Raw genomic sequence first — 20,921 nt, 5'->3', positions numbered from 1 at the left:
AAGCCTGGTCTCTCTCGTTATTTCACACTTAGTAGCCGCAGGAGTTTTCACATCTTCTCTATACGCCTGCGAGTATAATAAAATTATAGCGGTGATGCCGGCATCAGTTTCTGATCTGGGAGCAGTACATCCTCCCCTTGTTTTGGCCATCCTGCTCGGAGCCTGAGCAGGTTAACGCTGCAGCACTTTCTTCCAGGCCATCCAGGAGAGGGGGCAAGGCAAGCCGTGAAATTCACTGTCACGACCTGGCAAGTGCCAGTCCAGGAAAGCTTTTTCAATAAAGAAGGCAAAATTTCGCTCCAGAGCAGGAGAAAGGCGAGATTTAATGTCCCGATTTCTTCCCCACCTCTTTAGCCTGGTCAGAAGGACAATGGGTGGGGTCCCAAATCAATGAGGTTGAGAGCGCCCGTTCCCACTCTGCCCACACAGGAGCGTACCCACAGGCTTCTCCCCACAGATCAAGGTGTGCACTACAAAAATTACCACAGCTCACTTCTACATAGCAGGGTTGCGACAATATTGCTTTAAAACCCTTTTCTTTTTCTTGGGGAGGCATTTTAAGCTCCAGTTGTTCCTGTTTTATATTCAGGAAGTAAGTTTTAGCTTCAAAAAGACGAAATTTCAGTATCCCAAGTTTCATCCCAGTAACAAACAGAATATACAATAACCTCCCATTTTAACAAACTCTACTTTGGCATTCTGTCAAAGTTGATGAAAAATAATCTGACTTTTTTTTTTAATTTGAATGTTGTTATCATCCATTTGGCCTACAGTTAAGGGTCTTGTATTTTCCTTAGACTATTAATAAAATCAGTGTTTTATTATACCAGCTTAAAACACTAATTGTTGTCCCTGTCCACAATTCTTTCAGGGTGAAAAACACTTCATTAAAAACGTTTTGGGAAAGCATTTCATTAAAAACATTTTGAAGGAGAAGGCTAAAAACAATTTAGCAGGAGAAAATTAAATAGCAGCCATTTTTAAAATTAATTTTTTTTTTTGTCTGTGAATCACGTAACGCCTTGTGCTGTCAAGAAGAAAAGGCAGTACCATTAGTGTGCAGGTCACGACCAATCGACCACACATCTGAGTTTCCTTCAGCAAAATGTTCTTGATTTCACGGAATCACGGAATCTTCAGAGTTGGAAGGGACCTCTAGAGATCATCTAGTCCAACTCCCCTGCTAGAGCAGGATTGCCTAAAGCACATGCCTCAGGGCTGCATCCAGGCGGGTCTTGAAAATCTCCAGAGAAGGGGACTCCACCACCTGCCTGGGCAGCCTGTTCCAGTGCCCTGTCACCCTCACTGTAAAGAAGTTTTTCCGTGTATTTGAACGGAACTTCCTATGTTCTAGCTTGTGCCCATTGCCCCTTGTCCTGTCGCTGGGAACCATTGAAAAGAGCCTGGCTCCGTCCTCCTTAAACCCACCCTTTAGATACTTGTAAACATTAATCAGGTCCCCCCTCAACCGTCTCTTCTCCAGGCTAAAGAGTCCCAGCTCTTTCAGCCTTTCCTCATAAGGGAGGTGCTCCAGTCTCATAATCATCTTGGATGCCCTACGCTGGACTTGCTCCAGTAGTTCCCCGTCCCATGTATTTGTTGGAAATACATCACGATTTGTAGCAACCAAGATGCGCATGCATAGACATTCCTCATAGAGCGTCTACAAGGAAAAAAGAGGACATTAACCAAATCAATCACAGAATTGTAGGGGTTGGAAGGGACCTCTGGAGATCATCTAGCCCAAGATCACCTAGTCCAACCCAAATCAAGAATTCACAGTTTCCGTTACTGATAGGTTTGTGAAGATAAACCCGATTTGGGGGGTGAAATGTGATTTCCAGGTTCTGAATTTGCGAGAGAAGATGTCTTTGGTCTGCTGCAGACTTGTTTAAGAGGACAGAAGTGATGGTTACAAACAAATAAGATGTCTTCCCAAAGAGAAAAACCAAACTAGGTGACAATGCATGAGAAGGACGCATCTTCAAGAAAACTTAGAAGATATCAAGGAAAACACGGTTTGAAGAGTCGAATAGGTTAAGAAAAGGAGGTGGCCTGTTGGCTCTCCAGTCCCAGTGTCGCATGGCGGAAGCACTGCATCACCCCTGGACACGGGCCAAGGCCTGAGGGGGCAGAGCCGGGGAGGCGACCTGGCCCTTTCATCCCTTAGTGCTCCACTTCGGCGGCGGTTCGTGGCTCTGGTTTATCAACATCCTTCTTGAACCGGACACCGTTACCTCGGAGGAGTCTGACGAGCTCCCAGCCGGGGGGCACAGCCCCTTCCCTCCACCTCCCGGCCCTGCCCCCGTCGGTCGGGCGGCGGCTGCCGTGGGGGCTCGGGGCCGTGCCCGCCGAGCCCTTCCCCGCGGGGCCCCTCCAGCTCCAGCCTCTGCCACTGCTGACCTTCCCCGAACCTCACGGGGCTCCTGGAGCCTCCAGCCTGCCTAGGTGCCGCTGGCCGCCCGCCTGCCTGCCCCCCGCACTCTGCCTCACCTCCCTGGGCCTCCGAGCTCCTGTGGCGACGGGCCCGTCGCCAGGGCCCCGGCCAGACCAGGCCTGTGCCTCCGGTCGGCGACACCGAGACCTGCGTCGCTCCCTCCCTCCTGCCCTGCGGGACCCACAGGCCGACCAAAACCAGTGCCCGCTGCGCCCCGAGCGGACACCGCCGGGTGACCGGGACACCCACACCAGGGAGCGGTGGGGCCGGGCCGGGCCGGACCGTCCGAGGCGGGGAAGCCGCTTCCCGTTACCGGGTGGCCTCCGTGACGTCACTGCCTTTTCCGGGAGGGGGGGTGTGGTTCTGCTTCCGGGTCAGCCCCCCGCCCCGGGCAGGCTCGGGCGGGGGCGGCGGCGGCCCCGGCCATGCGGAGCCGGGCTCGGTGGTGGCGGCGGCGGCCGCGCAGGGCCCTGCCTAGGCTGCGGCGGGGCCCGATGTGGCGCCGGGGGTAGGGTGGGGCGTCCCGTCCGTCCCCCCCCCCCCTCTCATCCCCCTTCCTCCTCGTTCCCCTCCGCCGCCGGCGCCATGTACACCTTCGTGGTGCGGGACGAGGGCAGCAGCGTGTACGCCGAGGTGAGCCGGCTGCTGCTGGCCAGCGGGCAGTGGCGGCGCCTCCGGAGGGACAACCCCCGCTTCAACCTGATGCTGGGCGAGAGGAACCGGCTCCCCTTTGGCAGGCTGGGTAAGGGTCGTCTGTCCCGTTCCCCCTCCTCCCCACGGCCACCCCCGGCCGCCCCCCTCCCCGGCAGCCGGGCTGCCGTCGTGCCCCTTCCCGCCCCGCCGCAGGGTGGGGTCCCCCGCAGTCTCCCGCCGTCCCTGCGGACGGGGCGTGCCCCGCCGGGGTCCCCCACCGTTTAGGGGGTGGGGGGTGTCGTCCCCCGGTCCCGGTCACCGGGACTGCCGCCGGCAGCGGACCGTGTGCTGGGGGCCCGGCGGCCGCCCCGGCCCGCCTCGCCCGGGACAAAGGAGAGTGGGAGCGGGGGGCTCCGTGCAGCCCCTTCCCGGCCTCCGGCAGGGCTCTCCGCAGAAACCACCCCCCCCTCCCCTCGGACCAGCCCCCCCTCCAGGGCCTCCCGTCCTGCCCCAGCCAGGGCTCGAAGGATCCCCCTCCCGAGCTGCCCGGAGGGTGGTGTCACCGGTAACCCCCCCAAAACAGCCCAGCTTGGGAGCTGGGCTGCGGCAGAGGGCACCCGGGGACCCCCCCCCCCCACCTCGCATGTTGCGGACCCTCGGGGTCCCTGGGTGCAGCCCTCGCCTCCCACCCTGCCTGGCTCGTCCCCCAGCAATGCGTTTGGTGCCGTTTTCACCGTTTTAGGGGCCTTCAGTCACCCAGCGTGGGTTCGTGGGGAGCGTGGTGGTGCCCGTGGCAATCCCCCTGCCAGGCGCAGGGCAGGGACTTCGCGGTGCTGAGCTTACGGGGGTGTTTCTGCAGTTTGGGGCAGGTGGGGAAACAGGTCTGAGCCAGGCACGCTCAAACCCTCGCCCCGGAGGCCAGGCTGGTGGGGCTGTGCGTCCGCAGGGGCTTGGTGGGGGTGACAGCACCTCTAGTCCCTGCTCGGAGCAGGGTGAGGGTTATTCCAGAGGCTCTGTGTGTGCGTAGGGCCAGGCCACCTCCCTTCTTCTCCCTTTTTCCCTGCTGTCTGACCCCCTCTGTCACTCTGCTGGGCCCCGGGAGCTCCCCTGTGCATGCTTGTCCCCTGTCTGCCATGGGCATTGTCTGTCCCGTGTCAGGCAGGGCTGTCAGGCGCAGCCACCTCAGCCTCCAGAGTGCCACACGCTTGCCTGCGAGCGGGGAGAGCCGAGCCAGGCGCTGGCAGCCTTGTAGGGCGCGTCGGGGAGAGCAAAGATGCACTGTCATTGCCCACAGCTGGGGGCGAGCCGGCAGGAGCCGCAAGGCTGGCAGGTCTCCGTGCGGGGTGCCAGCTGCCGAGCTGGCTCCTGTCACCAGGCCTGTCAGGAGGAGGTTTGGGATGAGGACGCTGCAAACCCCAGCAGGGCAGCGTGTTTCCCTCCTGTGGTCCCCCGCGTCTGCATCTGGCAGCTGGCAGGACCCCCCTGGCCTCCCTCCCCACCCTTGGTCCTGGTTTCTTCCTTTCTGGGGTGATTTTGCAGCACTGCTTCTGGCTGCAGAAATGTTGGAGCAGGAGGAGGCCCCCCATCCCTGCAGCTCCGGGGCAGGACAGCTTTTGCAGCTCCTTCCTTGCAGTTGAGACCCAGCGCTGACTGCTCATTCAGGTTTGCAAGTCACCGACTCCAGCACCTCTTCCCTTGTCTCCACATGCGTTTGTGAGTGGAAAGTCCCCATCACATGGCGATGCCATCTGGTCACCTCCCAGCGCCAGCGTGTCTGCAGCAGGCAGGGAAACACCGGGAAAGGCTTAAGCAGCAAGGATGCTCACTCAGGCTGTAGCCAGGCACAGCAAGCAGACCTGTGCTTTAAAGTGGCCAGCAGGCAGGGCCTGCGAGCGTCTGGCTTCCTTTCCACAGTGGGCTTGGGCTCCTGGCCATGTTTTATTAACCCCTTCTATCCTTGAAAAGAGCCCTGGGGTGATAGAAGGGCTTCAGCAAGCCCTTCAGCACGTGTTGCCATGGGATGCCTGAAAATTCAAGCCATTTCTCAAAGCCAAGACACATTTGTGACCCATGGAGAAGGACCGTGCTTTGGCACTGGCCTCTTTAACCCATCCTCCTATAGCAGGAGCTGGTTGCCCGAAATCAGTAGATTCGGGCCAAAAATAACATGGTTATTTCAGTACATCTTCCAAAAAGCTGTATCTTCTCTGGTACATCTTCCTAAAGCTGTCCTTCTGAGCAACTGTTGCATCAAAGCTGGCTTGGTTTGGCTTTCCTAAAGGCTCTACTCAGCAGAAGCAGGCACTAATTCAGGGAACCATAGGGATTTGCGCTACTCAGGGGCTAAGGTGGATCATTTGACATGGGAGAGGGGTAGAAGTGGGGGCTCTCAGCAGGCACCGCTGCTTCTGTCCAGCTGCAGCGACTTCTGTTGCTCTCGCTGATACCCTCATTCTTGGGGGATTGTGCCCTTAAGCTGTGAGTGTCTGTATTTAATGGAAAAGCAGTTTGTGCTAAGGGGAGGGAAAGGAGGAAGAGGCTGCAGAGGATGCTGGACTACGCCCTGCCAGCCGCGGGATGAGTGCCAGTTTATTGAGTGCCTTGGCAGCTTTTTAACCCTGCTAAATGCATGGTGCAGACCTCACAACACGCCCGAGACCTCTTCCCCTTCCCACCTGGTGGTCACTCCTTGCTGACTACCAGACTCCACATCACAGCCCCACTGCTCCATGGAGATGCTCAGGAAACCGACCAGGATGTGCCTCCTGGTGGCTCAGAGTTATCCAACAGCGCTGGTTTCAAAGCAGGTTTCAGCCGCTTCGGTGCTCCTCCTTTCACCATCCCCGTTCCTCCGTCACTGGTGTCAAGGTGGACTGACCACTGTGGGGCAGAGCCCACCTGGAGTGGTGCGATCTCCTCGTGGACCTCAATTCCTCCAGGAACCAAGCAAAATCAATAAACTGGAAACAGAAGGAAGTTTGGTGTTTTATGCTAATTTGTTTCAGTAAATTAGTGCCTGGCGGTGCTGGCTACACATTGAGGTACCTGATGTGGCAGATCTCTTCTAGAAGATGGTTTTCAGCTATCTTCTATTTAAAGATTTGTGATTAAAATAGGGACCCAGGTCAGGGCCATGACTTTGGGGTTGAAATAGATATTCACTCTCTGTGATCTTGCAGCTGCTGTCAGTTGTTGTCACTGGTGACCCATGTGTTGCCCCAGGTGTCACTTGCCCCTTGGACATTCATGTTCGGCTGCACTGGTTGTGTGGGAGAGGCTGCGTGGTGTTGTCCAGATTCGTGTTACCCTTTGGGCAACAGCTGCCCCCAGAGAGCTTCCAGCTGAGGGCAAGTGTGAGAAGGTGAAGGCAGGCAGGCTGTGGTGTGAAGTCCAGTATTGGTAAGGAGGTACCCATCTATTTGGCACTCTGTTTGGCACTTGTGAGGCCACAGCTCATTACCGGGACCAGTTTGTGACTCTCCAGTACAAGAAAGTCATAGGAACCCTGCAGTGACTCCAGCAGGGGCCATCAAGGTAGTCCGGGGACACAGGATGACAGTCAAGCACTGGGACAAGGACCTGTAGAAGCAGTAGGATCTTCATCCTTAGAGCTACTCGTACTTTGATCAAACAAGAGGTTGGAGCAGAGACAGCCAGAGGTCCCTTCCCTCCCCAGCTGTCCAAGGGGGCTTGCTGCACACTGCCAGAGGGAAGCGAGACTCCAAATCTTTTAATGTTTCCCAGTGTTTTGTGATACCAGGTCGCACAGGGAATCCTGCTGTGCATGGCAAAGAAACAAGGCCCTTTCCTAAGCTGTGATCTTTGGATCATGGTGTGCTTCCCGGCATCTTCCTACTGCATTTAAGAGTAACTGAAATCTTGGCTTTTACAAACTGCCGCCGGCAAACGGAGAACATTTTTGTGTGGCGCTGCCAGTTCCCAGTGTGAATTAGGAAATGATTATTTTCCTTTGGAAAATGGAAGTGTCAGATTCAAAACAGGCTTGGGTAAATGCATGGTTTTTCATAACTAAAAGAAAGAAATCACAGGGGCCAGTATCAGCTTAGAGCCTGTTCCTGTGCTGCAGGGCAAGGAAATAGCCCCCTTTCTCTTCCCTACTGCACAGGTCCTTTGCCCCAAACAGGTGTTTTTCCATCATTAATTGGGAAGTTTGTCTGACCTGTTTGTTTCCCCTTTTTAGGCCATGAACCCGGACTTGTGCAGCTGGTGAATTACTACAGGGGAGCAGACAAGCTGTGCCGCAAAGCGTCTCTGGTGAAGTAAGAAATTCACTGAAATGTTACATGGGATTGGCAGAAACTTTTCTTCTAACCGTTGTTGAGTCTTGAACCTGTTCAGAGGGTATTTCACAGAACAGCTGCCCTGGAAGTGTCCTAGCATGTGCTGTCTTCAGACTCCCGTGCTGGTCTCTAGAGCTATCTGTGTGCACAAAGAACTCTTTGTAACTTCAGGGGAAATGCCATTTCCACTGAATTATGTCTGCTCGAAACCATGGAGTCTATTGAATCAGATTAGAGCCAAATCAAAAGGGAAAAAAAACCTCAAACATATCTGCTCTTTTTCCTTGTAGACATTTAATTAAAACCTACTCCTTTTATTCTGTTTCATACAGAGATGAGACACTAATATGCCTTTAGCTAATCAGATTTGTTGGTCAAACAAATGCTTGGAGACATCTCCAGGAAGAGCTCTGGGAGTTATTTCTGCATGACCAGCCGTGCTAGGGTCTCCTGGGGAAATGGGGATGAGCTTTCATTGCAGATAACCCTCGTCCCTGTGCAAACTCTGCGGCCATTAGGGCATCTTCACGTCAGAGCTCTTGGCCTCCTTCAAGCGTTTGGTTCCACGTTAGTGCCTGTGCTGCGTCTTGCTGATGCAGTCCAGCAGACGGTGCGTGCTGATCCGAGGTCTCTCCTTCCCCTGCAAGGAACCTGCTCCCAATTGCTTTCTTTACAGTGGTGGTGGTGTTTGTCAGAAACTAGCAGAATATTTTTTTTAAACAAGCACTCATGTCGCTCCCCAGCTGGATTTCTCTGCAACCTGTGGTCTAGAGGCGGTGCGGAAAGTGCTTGCACACCTATTTGTTCTCTCCTGAAGCTTGGCTGAACTTTCTAACTGTGGGGTCAACCATGAATCAAGCTACTTACGAACGCAAAGGACCACAAATTGCATTCCTCAGGGCTCCCAGGGTGTAACTGACTGATTGCCATTTCGACAGAGAGGCACAAATGCACGGAGAGAGTCAGCAAGTCGTGAGCTCTGCTTTTGGCCTTAAGCAAAGTACAGAGTGAGCATTCAGAGAGGTAGGCAGCTCCCTTCACTCTGAAAGAAAACAGGCCTGGGCTCTGCTAACAGGAGTTCGCTGGAATTTCTAGACGTTACTGTTAGGAGAGATGTGCCAGAGAGATCAGAGGCTGCATGATGCAAGGGGGATCCCAGACACCTTGGCTCATGAGATGTATGGCTGTGCTCTTGCTTTCAGTGGGTTCCCAGTGGTCTTCATCCACAGCTGGGACACCTGGTCAGATCTCAGTGGGGACGGGATCAAAGGATAAGCACCAGCACGGAGAACATTGCTGCACTGGCTTCCCTTTTGCCTGTTGTGATCACAGCATCCCGTCCTGCCCTGTTCCATGTTAGCAAACACACCTCCTCGGTTCCCTTGGGCAGAGTTGATGCAGACAATGCCCCGCAGGCTCTAGTTACGTGGAAACTTCTCTACTGATCGTTTCACAATATCCGTAGTATCTACAAAACGTTTAATGAAAGCGTGCAGGTCTGGTTCAAAGAGCAGTGCTCGGCTGCAGGTTGGGATTGCCATGATATCTTTAGGAAAACCCTTATTTCAAGCGTCTAAGGAAAATATAGTAAATTAGCATAGACTATCTGTCAGCTGCTATTCGTCACCAAGCAAAAGAGCTCAGTTAATGAAGAATTTTACGTATTAGATGATGTCCCTGCAGGTGGGGACACTCTGGAGATTAACAGCCTGTCTCTCTTCACCCAGGCTAATCAAGACAAGCCCTGAACTATCGGAGTCCTGCACGTGGTTCCCTGAGTCGTATGTGATTTACCCAACAAACTTGAAGACCCCTGTGGCTCCAGCACAGAATGGAATTCGCCATCTCATAAACAACACAAGGACAGATGAGCGGGAAGTCTTCTTGGCAGCTTATAACAGGCGGCGGGAAGGCAAAGAAGGCAACGTGTGGATTGCCAAGTCCTCAGCTGGTGCCAAAGGTTCATTCTCCAGAAAAACGAGCCACCTTCTCATTATTCCTTACATCTTACTTGATCGGTAGAGTCCCGGGGTTTAGCTGAGCCCAGCTGATATCTAGCCTGTCTAAAGGGTTTCACCTACCAGTTCCATGCTAGCCAAGCCAGCATAGGGCTCTCCGTTGTCTTTTTGGTGGCATGGGGCTCCTGACAAGCATTGTAACATGCACATGCTACCTAGGACATGGATGGCAGCGAAAGGACCTCCACTTTCCTACACATGCACCTCAAAATATGGGAAAGTTTGCTGCAGGGAGGAGGCAGCAGGGACCAGCAGGCAAGGGGAACGTGGAGAGCAGGAGATAACCGGGAGGAGGGCAGCAGGCAGGACAGCAGCCTTCAAGGGCAAGGAGCCCAGCTCTCCATGCTGCAGCTCAGCCTGGTTTCACCAGGGCAGAAGTACCGCAGCTTGTCTTTCAACCGAACCCAGATGCCTGGTGCCAATGGCCTACCCACGGCCGCACTGAGAGACTGGCTGAGCAGCCACGAGCTCAGTGCATCGAAATTACACCCAAGCCTCAGGGGCAGGTACCAGCGCAAAGACAAGCAATGCAATGTCCGTATGTCTCTTTAATTTGAGTAAGGCAATAGATACCCAAGTGATAGCGTGTCCTTCCTCGTGCCAGGGTCATTGCATCGCTCACTTTACAGAAATAATGAGCTATTAGAGGAGGTAGCTGGACGCAGCTGCAGATGTAATGCTTTGGTAACTACATGCTGTCTGTCAGTTACGGCGGTATCACAGGCACGTTATTAGAATGGTTTTATGAAAACTTGCCTCGCCATGTGTGCAGAGCCCGGCCTGATGAAAAACCTGGTCTTTTCAAAGGGAGCAAACCCAAACGTATTACTGATATTTACTCACTTTTGATGCAGTCTTCAAAAATCACCAGGGAATGTGAAAGCCAGAGGTGGCTGCAGGGAGGCTGTGTGATAAAATTGTCCTTCACACTGGCGTTCTTCACTGCTCTGCTCTCTTGGCTGTGTTACCCAGGAGCATCAGAAGAGTATGCTTATTTTCACCAGGGAGGAAGGGGAGAAGAGTCCTTTTGTTACGCCAGTGAGGGAATGCATTTCTGTGTAGTGTAACAGTCTGGAAAAGAATCAATCTGGGCAATTGAAAAGGCCATTGCTGTGGTTTGCTGCAGGAAGGGGGTGTTTAAACTCCTCACATACTTTATTCAAGTGTGATCCCATCTTTCCTGCGTTAGAGCAGAGTAACCTTTCATATTCATCAGTGTGCTGCAGAACTCAAGCTGGGAATTAAAGTGGAAAGCAGGGCCTCATGTTAATCTTCTAGAGGGAAGTTTTAAATGTCTGGGGATTACTTCAGATGAAGAAGAAAGCTTGTTGACATAATTTCCGAGGCAGATCTAACTCAGGCATAGCCCCTCACTCAGGACAGGTCTAGTGGAAGCTTGATTGTCCATCAATAAAAGGAAAATGAAAGGTTTAGGATGTCCTGACTTAAAAGTTGAGGGGTTTTTCAACTGTGACTAGAGGTTTTGATGTTTTCTTTGAGAGAAGGGACAGCTGCCCCACATAATCTGCTTTGCTGCCTCACTGGGTTGCTGACTAGGTGCACAGTTAAGCTAACCTCCCCCTTGATTCACCGTCTGTCCGGTGCAGGACGGGTGCCTGCTGATCCTCCCGCTGTGGGGGCTTTACTGGCTCACAGTGGTGTTGTTTCCCTCCTTCCCCAGTGCACAGCCCTTTGCTTGTACCAATGCAGGTTTCTGCTTGGCTCTGCTGTGATCCAAGGATGAAAAATCTTGCCCCCCACCCCGTGTAAAACACGGGTGAGAAAGATACTTTGATGAAGGGACTTTGTTTTAGTGGAGGACGCGGTGTAGGGGGTCAGTGGGGCAGGGAAGGTATGACTCAGGTATGCAAGGCATGGGGCAGTGAAAGTACGCAGCTAGGAGCATTTTCCGTGGGATGATGCTGTCAAACCCTGCCTGTGCTCCAAACCTGTGTTCTTTCCCCAATGCCCCCTTGAAGAGTGGTTTGTTTTGTTTTGTTTTTTCCTTTTCACTCAGTATTTCCTCCAAAAAACCCCAAAATTAAGACTATGTCATCAGCTTTAATCAAAAAAGTTAACTACATGCCTGAAGACTGGACATAGTGCCAGGGAAGTGTTAGGTAATTTTACCTCATCTGGTTTATCCCTCACGTGGCACCATGCCATCCCTTTATCAAATCCCAGAAGGGATATGTTCTCTCTTCATTGCTCTGCAACAGTGGTTTTGTATCTGGGCTCTTGCAATAAATGAACAGTGACAGCTTCAGCCAAGATGTGGCAGTATTTAAAAGGCACATCTAACTCCTTTAATGAAGAGCTTCCACAGCAGGGGAAAACACTGACTACATGGGTGAACGTTTTGAAGCAGTTCTTTTCCTAATTCAGCAGTGGTTTTAATAGTAACTTAAATGAACTCGGTGAGCGGGGCAACACTGCACAAATGTGTGTGTGTGGCTGCCTCTGGCAGCCAGAGAAGCCAGACAGGGGGAGAAAGCCTGAGTCTAGGATAAAAACCCCACAGACCTCCCTCCCTACATTTAAAAAAAAGAAAGAAAGAAAGAAAACACACTGCCAAAACCCCTGTTCTCCAAACTGCTGAAAAACAAAATTGAACAAGTGCTGAACACGTGCGTTGCCCCTCTACCCCCACCAAGCTCAGCTGGGAAAAAACACTGGAAAAGGAAACAAAATCCTCCAAACCAAGCAGCTGCCCCCTGCAGACAGTCCCCAGGCAGGCCATGCCATCTCGGGTACCCTTGGTTCCCATTTGCGTTAGCCCCAGTTACAGGGGAGCCAAATGCCTCGTGGTGCGGTAACAGGGAGATCCCTCTGCGGATTCCCTGCCCGACCCTGAGACAACATGACATCGCTTGGACACCAGCTGTCCCTGCGGCCGTGGGTTCTTGCGTGTCGTGTGGCTTTTTGGGCAAACGAGCTGTGGTCCACTTGGGCCCTGAAAGAGCTCCAGCAAAGGTAGGAGGATCCTCTGGCTAATTTTGTCCTTGTCTTTGTGCCAGGGGAAGGGATCTTGATTTCTTCAGAGGCTGCAGAGCTCCTGGACTTCATCGATGAGCAGGGACAAGTGCACGTGATTCAGAAATACCTGGAGAAGCCTCTGCTTTTAGAGCCAGGGCATCGCAAGTTTGACATCAGGTAACCTTTTCTGCTTTTGTAATAATACCGGTCTCCATTTTCATGCTGTTTCTTTTTGAGCCACTGAGACCACTGTTTGTTTTCTTGCCCCCCCCAGGAGCTGGGTTCTCGTGGATCATCAATATAATATCTACCTCTACAGAGAGGGTGTCCTGCGGACCTCTTCCGAACCATATAACAGTGCTAATTTCCAGGACAAAACCTGCCACTTGACCAATCACTGCATTCAGAAGGAATACTCCAAAAACTACGGGCGGTATGAGGAAGGGAATGAAATGTTCTTCGAGGAGTTCAACCAGTATCTGATGGATGCCCTGAACACAACGCTTGAGAATAGCATCTTACTGCAAATCAAACACATAATAAGGTAGCCATCTGCCTGTTGCATAGGGAAACAACCCTTCAGCGACAGGGAATGTGTATGGACACAGCTGGGGAAGCAGACAGACCGACAAGGGAAGGGTTTCAATTGCACGGATCAGGGGTTGCAACCCAGAGGTAAATTTAAGATAAAGCCATAAACACCCCGATGTCATTGCTCAGTGAAAGGGGACCTCCATAGGTGCTGTTCTTTCGGGTTATGTGTCCATGTGTCTGCATTTTGCCAGCTGTGGCTGGAGAAGGATGGAGTGAGATCACTTGGTAGGGGAAGAGGGTAGGTCGAAAGACAGAGGTAGGAGCGGTTGAGGTTAAAAAAGATAGAAGGTGTAAGAGAGGAAATGAAGTGGGACTCAAGTCTGCAGGATCTCACTGCTTCCTCCTCCACCAGCAAGCAGCAGCACATCTCATTGGCATAGGTCACTTTGCTTGGTCCACACAGAGCCAGCTACCTCCTGGGCACAGAAAGTGCCTGGAGAGAGATCTCCGAGATCCCGGTGCTGCAGAGAATCTAGGTCTTGACAAAGTGATCCTTCATGGCAGAATTTACTTTGCAGGTGCCCCATTGCTGTTACTTACACCAAAAAGACATGACAGGATCTTTGAGGGATTCAGAGGCAAGTGAGCTCTCAATGGCAGTTCCTTGGGGACCTGCTGCAGACCTCCGGGGCTCTGCCTTCTGCTCCAGGCGCTAGTTGCACGTCACGTTTTTCAACTTGCCTAATCCAGTAGTGAGGGTGGATGCTGCCCTCCAGCTCTTTGGGAGTTCACTCAGGGCTGTCTCCACAGATGTTTTGATGGTTACACAATCTCACTTACAGGGACCTGGTTACCATGAAGTGTGTTGGATATAGCTTGTAACTTGGGGCAGCCCCAGGGCAACAGGGGACACCTCCACTTCACTGTGCCGCGCATGTGCCCTCAGAAGCTGCAGTGCTACAGGTGTGCCCACGGGGCTTTTAATCTTGGCTTTCTGTTTTTCCCTTCACAGAAGCTGCCTTATGTGTATAGAGCCTGCAATCAGCACAAAGCATCTTCACTACCAGAGCTTCCAGCTGTTTGGTTTTGACTTCATGGTGGATGAGGAGCTGAAGGTCTGGCTGATAGAAGTCAATGGGGCCCCAGCGTGTGCCCAGTGAGTAATCGGTTTCTCGAATACCCTTGCGATGCCACCAATTCTCATGCCTCACCCAGAGCATGGCTGTGTCCCAGCTCCAAGTGAAAAAGGTGGAAGAAAGTGAATGGCAGGGGAGTTTTCCAGGCTAACCCAGACCAAACGCTGCTCTAAGTGCCAGTTGATTTAAGTTCATTGCTCCTGTCTTTGTGTTTGGTATCCCTCAGCTTCTTTCCCGTGTGAGATGGGGCACTAACTTCAGGTTTTGGACAAATGGGTTTGAATATAACTTGGATCATTTTTATTGACACTATTGCGTTGAAGTTGTGTTGCAGAATTAACGCTTTGGGGATCAGGTGGTTTCTCAGTCTCTCTTTTGCAGCCACTGGTGGCTGGTCCTTACCTGAACCCGTGATAAATGAGTAGCGTTAAGGGCAGCAGCTGGAAGTGAATGACTGAATTTGCAGGCAGCAGGACCCCCGAGCACACTGCGGATGTTGCAGGCATTGGATCAAAGCCTCCACCAGCCACAGGGAGGCTGGGACAGCCAAACAGCTGTGGCTGTGAACATCTCTGCATAAGCCCAGCAGCAGGAGCTGTATTGTGTGATTGAGACAACCGCGGGAGACTAGAAATCTTTGCTAAATGGGCAAGCCCAGCAAAACAGAACAGGCTGTACATCACTACACTAGAATTTGATTAGATTAGATGTAGATTAAATTAGATGTAGATTAAATTCTATTAGATCATCACTAACACTAGGCAAAAAATACAGGTCAAACATACCAGACAGCCTGTTCAGCAGCCTTTTCAGAGCTAGGGCTTGGGGAGCTTTCTGCGCCCAGGATGCCCTGTTCACCATGTGCACCGTGCTGCAATACTGCCTTGCACCTCCTTGTGTTGCCTGCGGTGTGGGTAGAATTTGGCTGTCGCTGGGTGGATTTGGGTTGCAGCAATGCCCTGTTTGTTGTGTGCTTCTATGGGCACTTGGAAGCCATCAAAAGCGTCTGAGGTAGGTTTTGGCTATTTGTGGCCTCTCCTTTTCAGTGTTATTCTAATTTATAGCACCCATATCACACTGTTCCCATTTAAGAGACAAAAATTGGCTGCTGAAAGCAGGAACATTCCCAGGAGCTGAAGAAGTGTCTTACTGTCATGTAGCCTTAACTGCACAGGATGAAAGATATCGTTAATTCCAGTAAAGGCAGCTTTGGTACTAAAAATGTCGCAGATGCCAGCATTGAACGGGAGGTTACATGTGTATTTCCTTCAGCAGAAAAAGTCTGGGGCCTGCTCAGGAGCCTGTTCTGACGGTAAACTTAGGCAATGGAGTTTATGGTCCTGTCCGGCAGAGAACAATATTGGGAATGGGAGCACCGCTGAAAAAGAAGATGGTTGCTGGGGTAGGCAGTGGGGGAGATGGAAATGATGCCACCCTCCTCCCGTTTGCCACCCTGCAGCTACCTGTAATGGGAGCAGGTTCTTGTAGATCCTGCTGGGAAAATGCATCTCTGTCTACAAATGGGTCGGGGGCCTGCTGGTTTGTCCTGCCTGGGCATCTGATTCTCTCTCCCTTTGTCTCTTAGGAAGCTGTATGCAGAGCTCTGCCAAGGAATTGTGGATGTAGCCATCTCTAGCGTTTTCCCCCTCAACGACACCGGGCAGAAGACGAGCCAGCCATCATCGATCTTTATCAAGCTGTGATGATGACAGGAATGCCTCTGCTGTGCACAGGGAGAGACTGCACCCGTCGGGTCAGCAAAGTTCGGTGGCTTATCTCAGTATCATGCCAAAAAGTGATAGAGACAGGCTTCTTATTTTCTGGAAAATCATGGGGAAAAACCAACAATACAGGCATCTACACAAAGCTGCAGTGAGCCAGAGCTGCTCAGACAACTCTGCCTGCATTCACCAAAATCCACTTCAGAAACAGCTCGTGTGACTTTGATATCTGAACAAATCTCTCTGGGAGAACAACAAAGTAACCTTAAAATGAAACCCCAACAAGGATACTATAATACTGTATTAGCTCCTCCTTTTCTATAGTGATAACATTGGGTTTTTTAAGGGAATTGAGCGAAGAGTACGATGATCTTCTGGGACATCGTGGCTGGGAAGTTGTCCTCCTGCTGTGTTTCTTCTTTCCTCACCTACTGCATCATTAGTGCCTTAGCTCAGCTCCAAATAGGTGTGACTCCTTTCCTTTGTTCCTGCTCTTATTACATAGGAAGGAGCAAGCTGTCTTGCATCGCAGGATGCCGAAAACCAGGAATACCGAGAATTCAGTTTTCCTTAAGTCATTTTCCAAGCTGGTTGGCCGAACACCCAGGCAACGGCTGGCGAAAGGGTGCTGAACTGCAGGGGGTGAATTAACCCAAGCAAGGAAGGCAATTTTGTTTATTTATAGCTATCCCTTTTTCCTAATGAGATTTGAATCAGCCTCCATCCCAGTCTGATGCAGTTGGATTTTGTTTAAAAGAGGTAGAGAGACCCTCTCGGGGCTCATCGGCAGGCTGTAGGATTTCTGGCATCACTTTTGTGCTAAGAGCGTTTCAAATAGCAGAAACCCCATCTCCTCAGTTTCTTATGAGACGCTGCAGTGAATTTAGGCTTCTCTCTCAGCGTTCATCTTCATGCATTTGAGGCTTGAATCTGAAACCATTCAGCCTGAATGATTTTTATCCTGTTTGATCCAGACAATTTTATTCTCCTCCATTTGACAAATACTGCGATTTTCTGCCCTGAACACAGTCCACAGCTTGGTCCCAGTTTAGGGGGACAGTGGGTGAGGTTTTGTAGACCAGGAGAGAGATCCCTGTATATAGGTTTGCCACACAGATGGGAAAGCAGGTGGTTTTTGGGGGAGGGGAGGTTAAATTCCTTGAGGTCCCTGAATTTCAGCTAGAGCTCTTTGCAGAGCACAATGGCACTTGTAACAGCAGTGGGCTTTGTGGGAGGTGTTCAGGGCTGTGTTCTGCTGCCTCTGGGAGGGAGAGATGGGTGGCAGCGAAATAAACTGGTTCCTGTTACCCAAAACAAACAAACAGGAGGAGATTGTGGAGGTTACAGGCTTCTGGCTGCCTGTGTGTAATAGGAAGTGAACCAGGCAGTGAGATTTCTGCCTCCCCCAGAAGATCCTAGCACTTTGGCGTACTCATCTCTGCTCATGACAGAGATTTCAGAGGTCTTCATGCCAGCAGACAATCCTGGCGTCTTTCTGTAGGCAGGACTGACGTGCCCAGGCCTCCTTGGAGTGGTGCCTTTTGATTGTGCTGTCATGGGATGGACATTCGTTGCGGCACGCTGTGAATCCACAAGTGGCACCATTTCACACAGGGCCGCTCCTATCCAGGAGGGAACAGAGTGCTTAGCAAAACCCCACGGAAGCACCGCAGAGAGGGCACATCCCAAAGAGCCGCGCAGGTACCTCTGAAGTCCGCAGCGCCCTGAAGCACGGCGTGGATCTGCACCTTCACGGGGTGTGGCGGACGCAGGGTGCACTGGTGCGCACTGAGAAGTGACAAGGAGCAGGAGCTGTGTGAAAGCGGGGATGCAGCTTTGTTCCCCTGCACTGCAAGCGCTGGCGGGTGGCCTTGCTCCCAGCAAGAGCCTGAGTGCCAGGTCCAGTCTCTGGATTTGGGCCTCGTGATGTTCAGAAAAGGGACCGTGAATGCATCGGTTCATGAGACAGGAAGTGCTGGGTGATAAACTGGGAGATAAGCTGGGTGTCGGGGAACGACTGGTTGGGTTTTTTAACCTTATGATAGCCCATAGGTGTCAGAATTTCACTGCTGGTCAGGTAAAGCACAGTGGGAACACTCCAAAGTAAAATGTAGGCTATAACGGTTGTTACTCAACTTGCGAAGTTCACCATGTCTCCATTGGCATTTTCAGATGTTAGCTCATGTGAGCTTAAAAATACACTTTATTGTCCATCAAAGGTAACATCTAATAGCGGTCACCCTGGCCCAGGATGTGCCTGGGGTGACGGAAAACATTGGGCTCTTCCAAGCTCTAGAGCAGACGAGCAGAGCGCAACGTGAGAAAAGAAACTTTTCCCCATCGTAATGAAATTATGAGAAATGTTCATTTTCTGGGGTGCTAGACGCATCCCTTTTTTCCCCTTAAAAGGGAAATTAAAAAAACGAATCACTCCCTTACTGCAGAGTAACGTGAGATTCCTGCCGATGTAGTGGGATAAGGGCCAGAAAGCTGCCTGGATGCAGGCAAAAGCAGCGGGCCCAACTGGAGCAGGTGGCACCGCCGGGAGGAGCGAGTGACTCGGGACCCTCTGCCTAACTCCAAGGCTTTTTCTTTCCCTTTTTTCACCCCTGATTGCATTGTGGCAAGTCAGCAGCTGGCCATTTCTGCCGCTCAGCTGAAAGTGGGGCTCCAACTTGATGGTTGAGCCATGACCGCAGGCCATGCGGCTGTTCATACCCTTGCCTTTTCAGCTGGGCTTGGGGGAGGTAGCGATTCAGGGACACTTTGATCGTTGGCTTGTTTACTGAGTTTTTCAGAAATAAGTAAGAGCCTCTGTAGGAAAAAAGCAGGTATCGCATGTATTTACTACCTGCTCTCAAAGTGCTCCCCGAGGTAAAACACAGGAGGTAAATGATAAGGGATGGAGACCACAATGCCTGAGGTCTTGCCTGAAATATTAGCTACGAGGTGGAGTAGAGGATGCGTGTGTGGCCGAGGCCTGAGCATTGCAGCCGTGGGTGCACCTTGCAAGTGGTGCTCACAAGCCCTTGTGAGACTTTTGTTTCTTTTTTTTTTAGGAATACACAACAATAAATGTTTTCTAGCTTATTTCAGCTAAAAGGTCAACGGAAAAGGTCTCGCTCTCATTCCTGAGCTTTCACAAAGGATGGTGCTGGGTTTCCAGAAGACATCTACCATATTGCAGAATGTCTCTAGTCTTAGTTGTATCCCTTCCTTTCAGCCAGGAAGGATTTCAGGCCCAGGTGCTCTGGCTGTGTTTTCCAGCAGGGTCTGGTCCCGCTGGACTCTGGGTTTCAGGTGACTCCCCTGTGGCTTGTCTCATACCAGGTTAGTCGTGATTACCATGTAACAGCTATTGTGCTCCTGCCAAAATCTGCTGGCCGGCCACAGCCCACGGATAATGCTGGAGAAGTCTAAGAAAGGCTCAAAAGCCGCTTCATCCAGGCTTTCCAGCCCTGCTGTGACCAGCGCCCTTCAGGACTGCTTGCATGTCCCTGCTCCCAGCATTTGTTGTTCTCCACGTGCAGCTCTCCGGGAGAGCAGTGCTGTGCCGTACGTAGGTTCATAATCATGTCTCATTGCCAGTGTCCGTTATGGCAGCCCTCAGAAAACCATGGTGTTGAGAGGACGGTGGGGTACATACAGCGCTGCCAAGCTGGCAGCTCCACGGGCTCCGTTTTGCGTCCCCAGCTGCTCTCACGTCAGCATGTGCGTGTGGGGCCAGCGGATGCCTGAGCTGGTGGATCTCTGACTACTCTATCCACATCTCTCCTAAACCATCATTAAAACATGCAAACCACACAGCCTGCGGTGTTTCCTTGGGCCCCCGGGGCGTCAGGTCCCCCAGAAAACCTTCCTGTGGGCACCTATCATGAGCGATGCCCCCCTTGCCGTGCGGGGAACCCAGGAGCCAGCCCAGCCCCACAGTGAAGGTTTCATCACCTCGAGGTGACAAATGTGAGACAGCAGCTCTGGCCTCACACCCCAGAGCTGTCCCAGCACCGACGGGAGGTGGGGAGTGGGGGGGCTCTTTGGGGGTGCAGGGGTGTGGAGGCGGTCGGGAGTGATGGGGGGGGTGTCAAAGCTTCCCCACTGCTGCTGCAGGGACCCTGGGGTGCATAAGGCTGGGGAGGGGCAGGCCGTGGGGGACGTGGGTGCAGGTGGCTGAGGACACAGTGCTGGGGGGGAGCATAGCTCACGGACACAGCTGGGAAGTGTTGGGCACAGGGTGGGGGGCAGGAAAGGGGTATGTGGCTGGGGCTGGCTGTGGGGGGCAGCAAGGGGGGTCATGGCAAGGGGTGGCTGTGGGGCACAGGGTGAGTGGCAGGAAAGGGGGGAAATGGCTGGGGGTGGTTGTGGGGCACAGGATGAGAGGGAGGAGAGGGGGGACACGGCTGGGGGAAACTATGGGGCACGGGGGGGGACACTGCTGGGGGTGGTTGTGGGGGGCAGGAAAGGGGGACATGGCAGGGGGTGACTGTGGGGCATGGGGCTGGGTGGGGGGCACAGGGTGGGGGGCAGAAAAGGGACGACACGGCTGGGGGTGGCTGTGGGGCACAGGGCGGGTGGCAGGGATGGGGGACACGGCTGTGGGTCACGGGGAGGGTGGCGGGGATGGGGGACACGGCTGCGGGTCACAAGGGGGGCGGTGGCGGGGATCGGGGACACGGCTGGGGGCGGCTGGGGGTCACGGGGGGGTGGCGGGGATGGGGGACACGGCTGTGGGGCACGGGGGAGGTGGCGGGGATCGGGGACACGGCTCCGGGGCATCGGGGGGTGGCAGGGATGGGGGGGGACACGGCTGTGGGTCACAAGGGGGGGGTGGCGGGGATCGGGGACACGGCTGTGGGTCACAAGGCGGGGGCGGCGGGGATCGGGGACACGGCTGGGGGCGGCTGTGGGGCACGGGGGAGGTGTCAGGGGTGGGGGACACGGCTCCGGGGCATCGGAGGGTGGCAGGGATGGGGGGGGACACGGCTGTGGGTCACAAGGCGGGGGTGGCGGGGATCGGGGACACGACTCCGGGGCATCGGGGGGTGGCAGGGATGGGGGGGGGGACACAGCTGTGGGGCACTGGGGGGGGGGTGCCAGGGCCGGGTGGCGCCGCGGGGCTGCTCGGAGGCGCAGGGATGCGGGGCGGCGGCCGGGCGGCTGTGCGCAGG

General features: G+C 53.2%; 1 protein-coding gene across 1 annotated transcript; it reads left to right on the top strand.

The window, feature by feature from the left end:
• The first annotated feature begins 2,817 nt into the window (after positions 1–2,817).
• TTL (tubulin tyrosine ligase) lies at positions 2,818–19,560 on the top strand. The gene is made up of 7 exons (XM_054195057.1): positions 2,818–3,179; positions 7,272–7,350; positions 9,099–9,331; positions 12,407–12,542; positions 12,640–12,909; positions 13,912–14,055; positions 15,621–19,560. Exons 1-7 carry the CDS (start codon positions 3,023–3,025, stop codon positions 15,736–15,738), a joined length of 1,137 nt encoding a protein of 378 aa, XP_054051032.1. The 5' UTR covers positions 2,818–3,022; the 3' UTR covers positions 15,739–19,560.
• The last annotated feature ends 1,361 nt before the right edge of the window (positions 19,561–20,921 follow it).

Source organism: Rissa tridactyla, chromosome 3, assembly GCF_028500815.1.
Source record: "Rissa tridactyla isolate bRisTri1 chromosome 3, bRisTri1.patW.cur.20221130, whole genome shotgun sequence".
Taxonomy (NCBI): Eukaryota; Metazoa; Chordata; class Aves; order Charadriiformes; family Laridae; genus Rissa; species Rissa tridactyla.
Note: the sequence above shows the minus strand (reverse complement) of the source record. Positions and strands in the feature narration are given on the sequence as shown.

Coding starts and splice junctions, on each gene's coding strand:
- TTL (XM_054195057.1), top strand. CDS start 3,023: ATGTACACCTTCGTGGTGCGGGACGAGGGCAGCAGCGTGTACGCCGAG. Junction 3,180..7,271: donor GCTCCCCTTTGGCAGGCTGG/GTAAGGGTCGTC, acceptor TCCCCTTTTTAG/GCCATGAACCCGGACTTGTG. Junction 12,910..13,911: donor CAAATCAAACACATAATAAG/GTAGCCATCTGC, acceptor TTCCCTTCACAG/AAGCTGCCTTATGTGTATAG.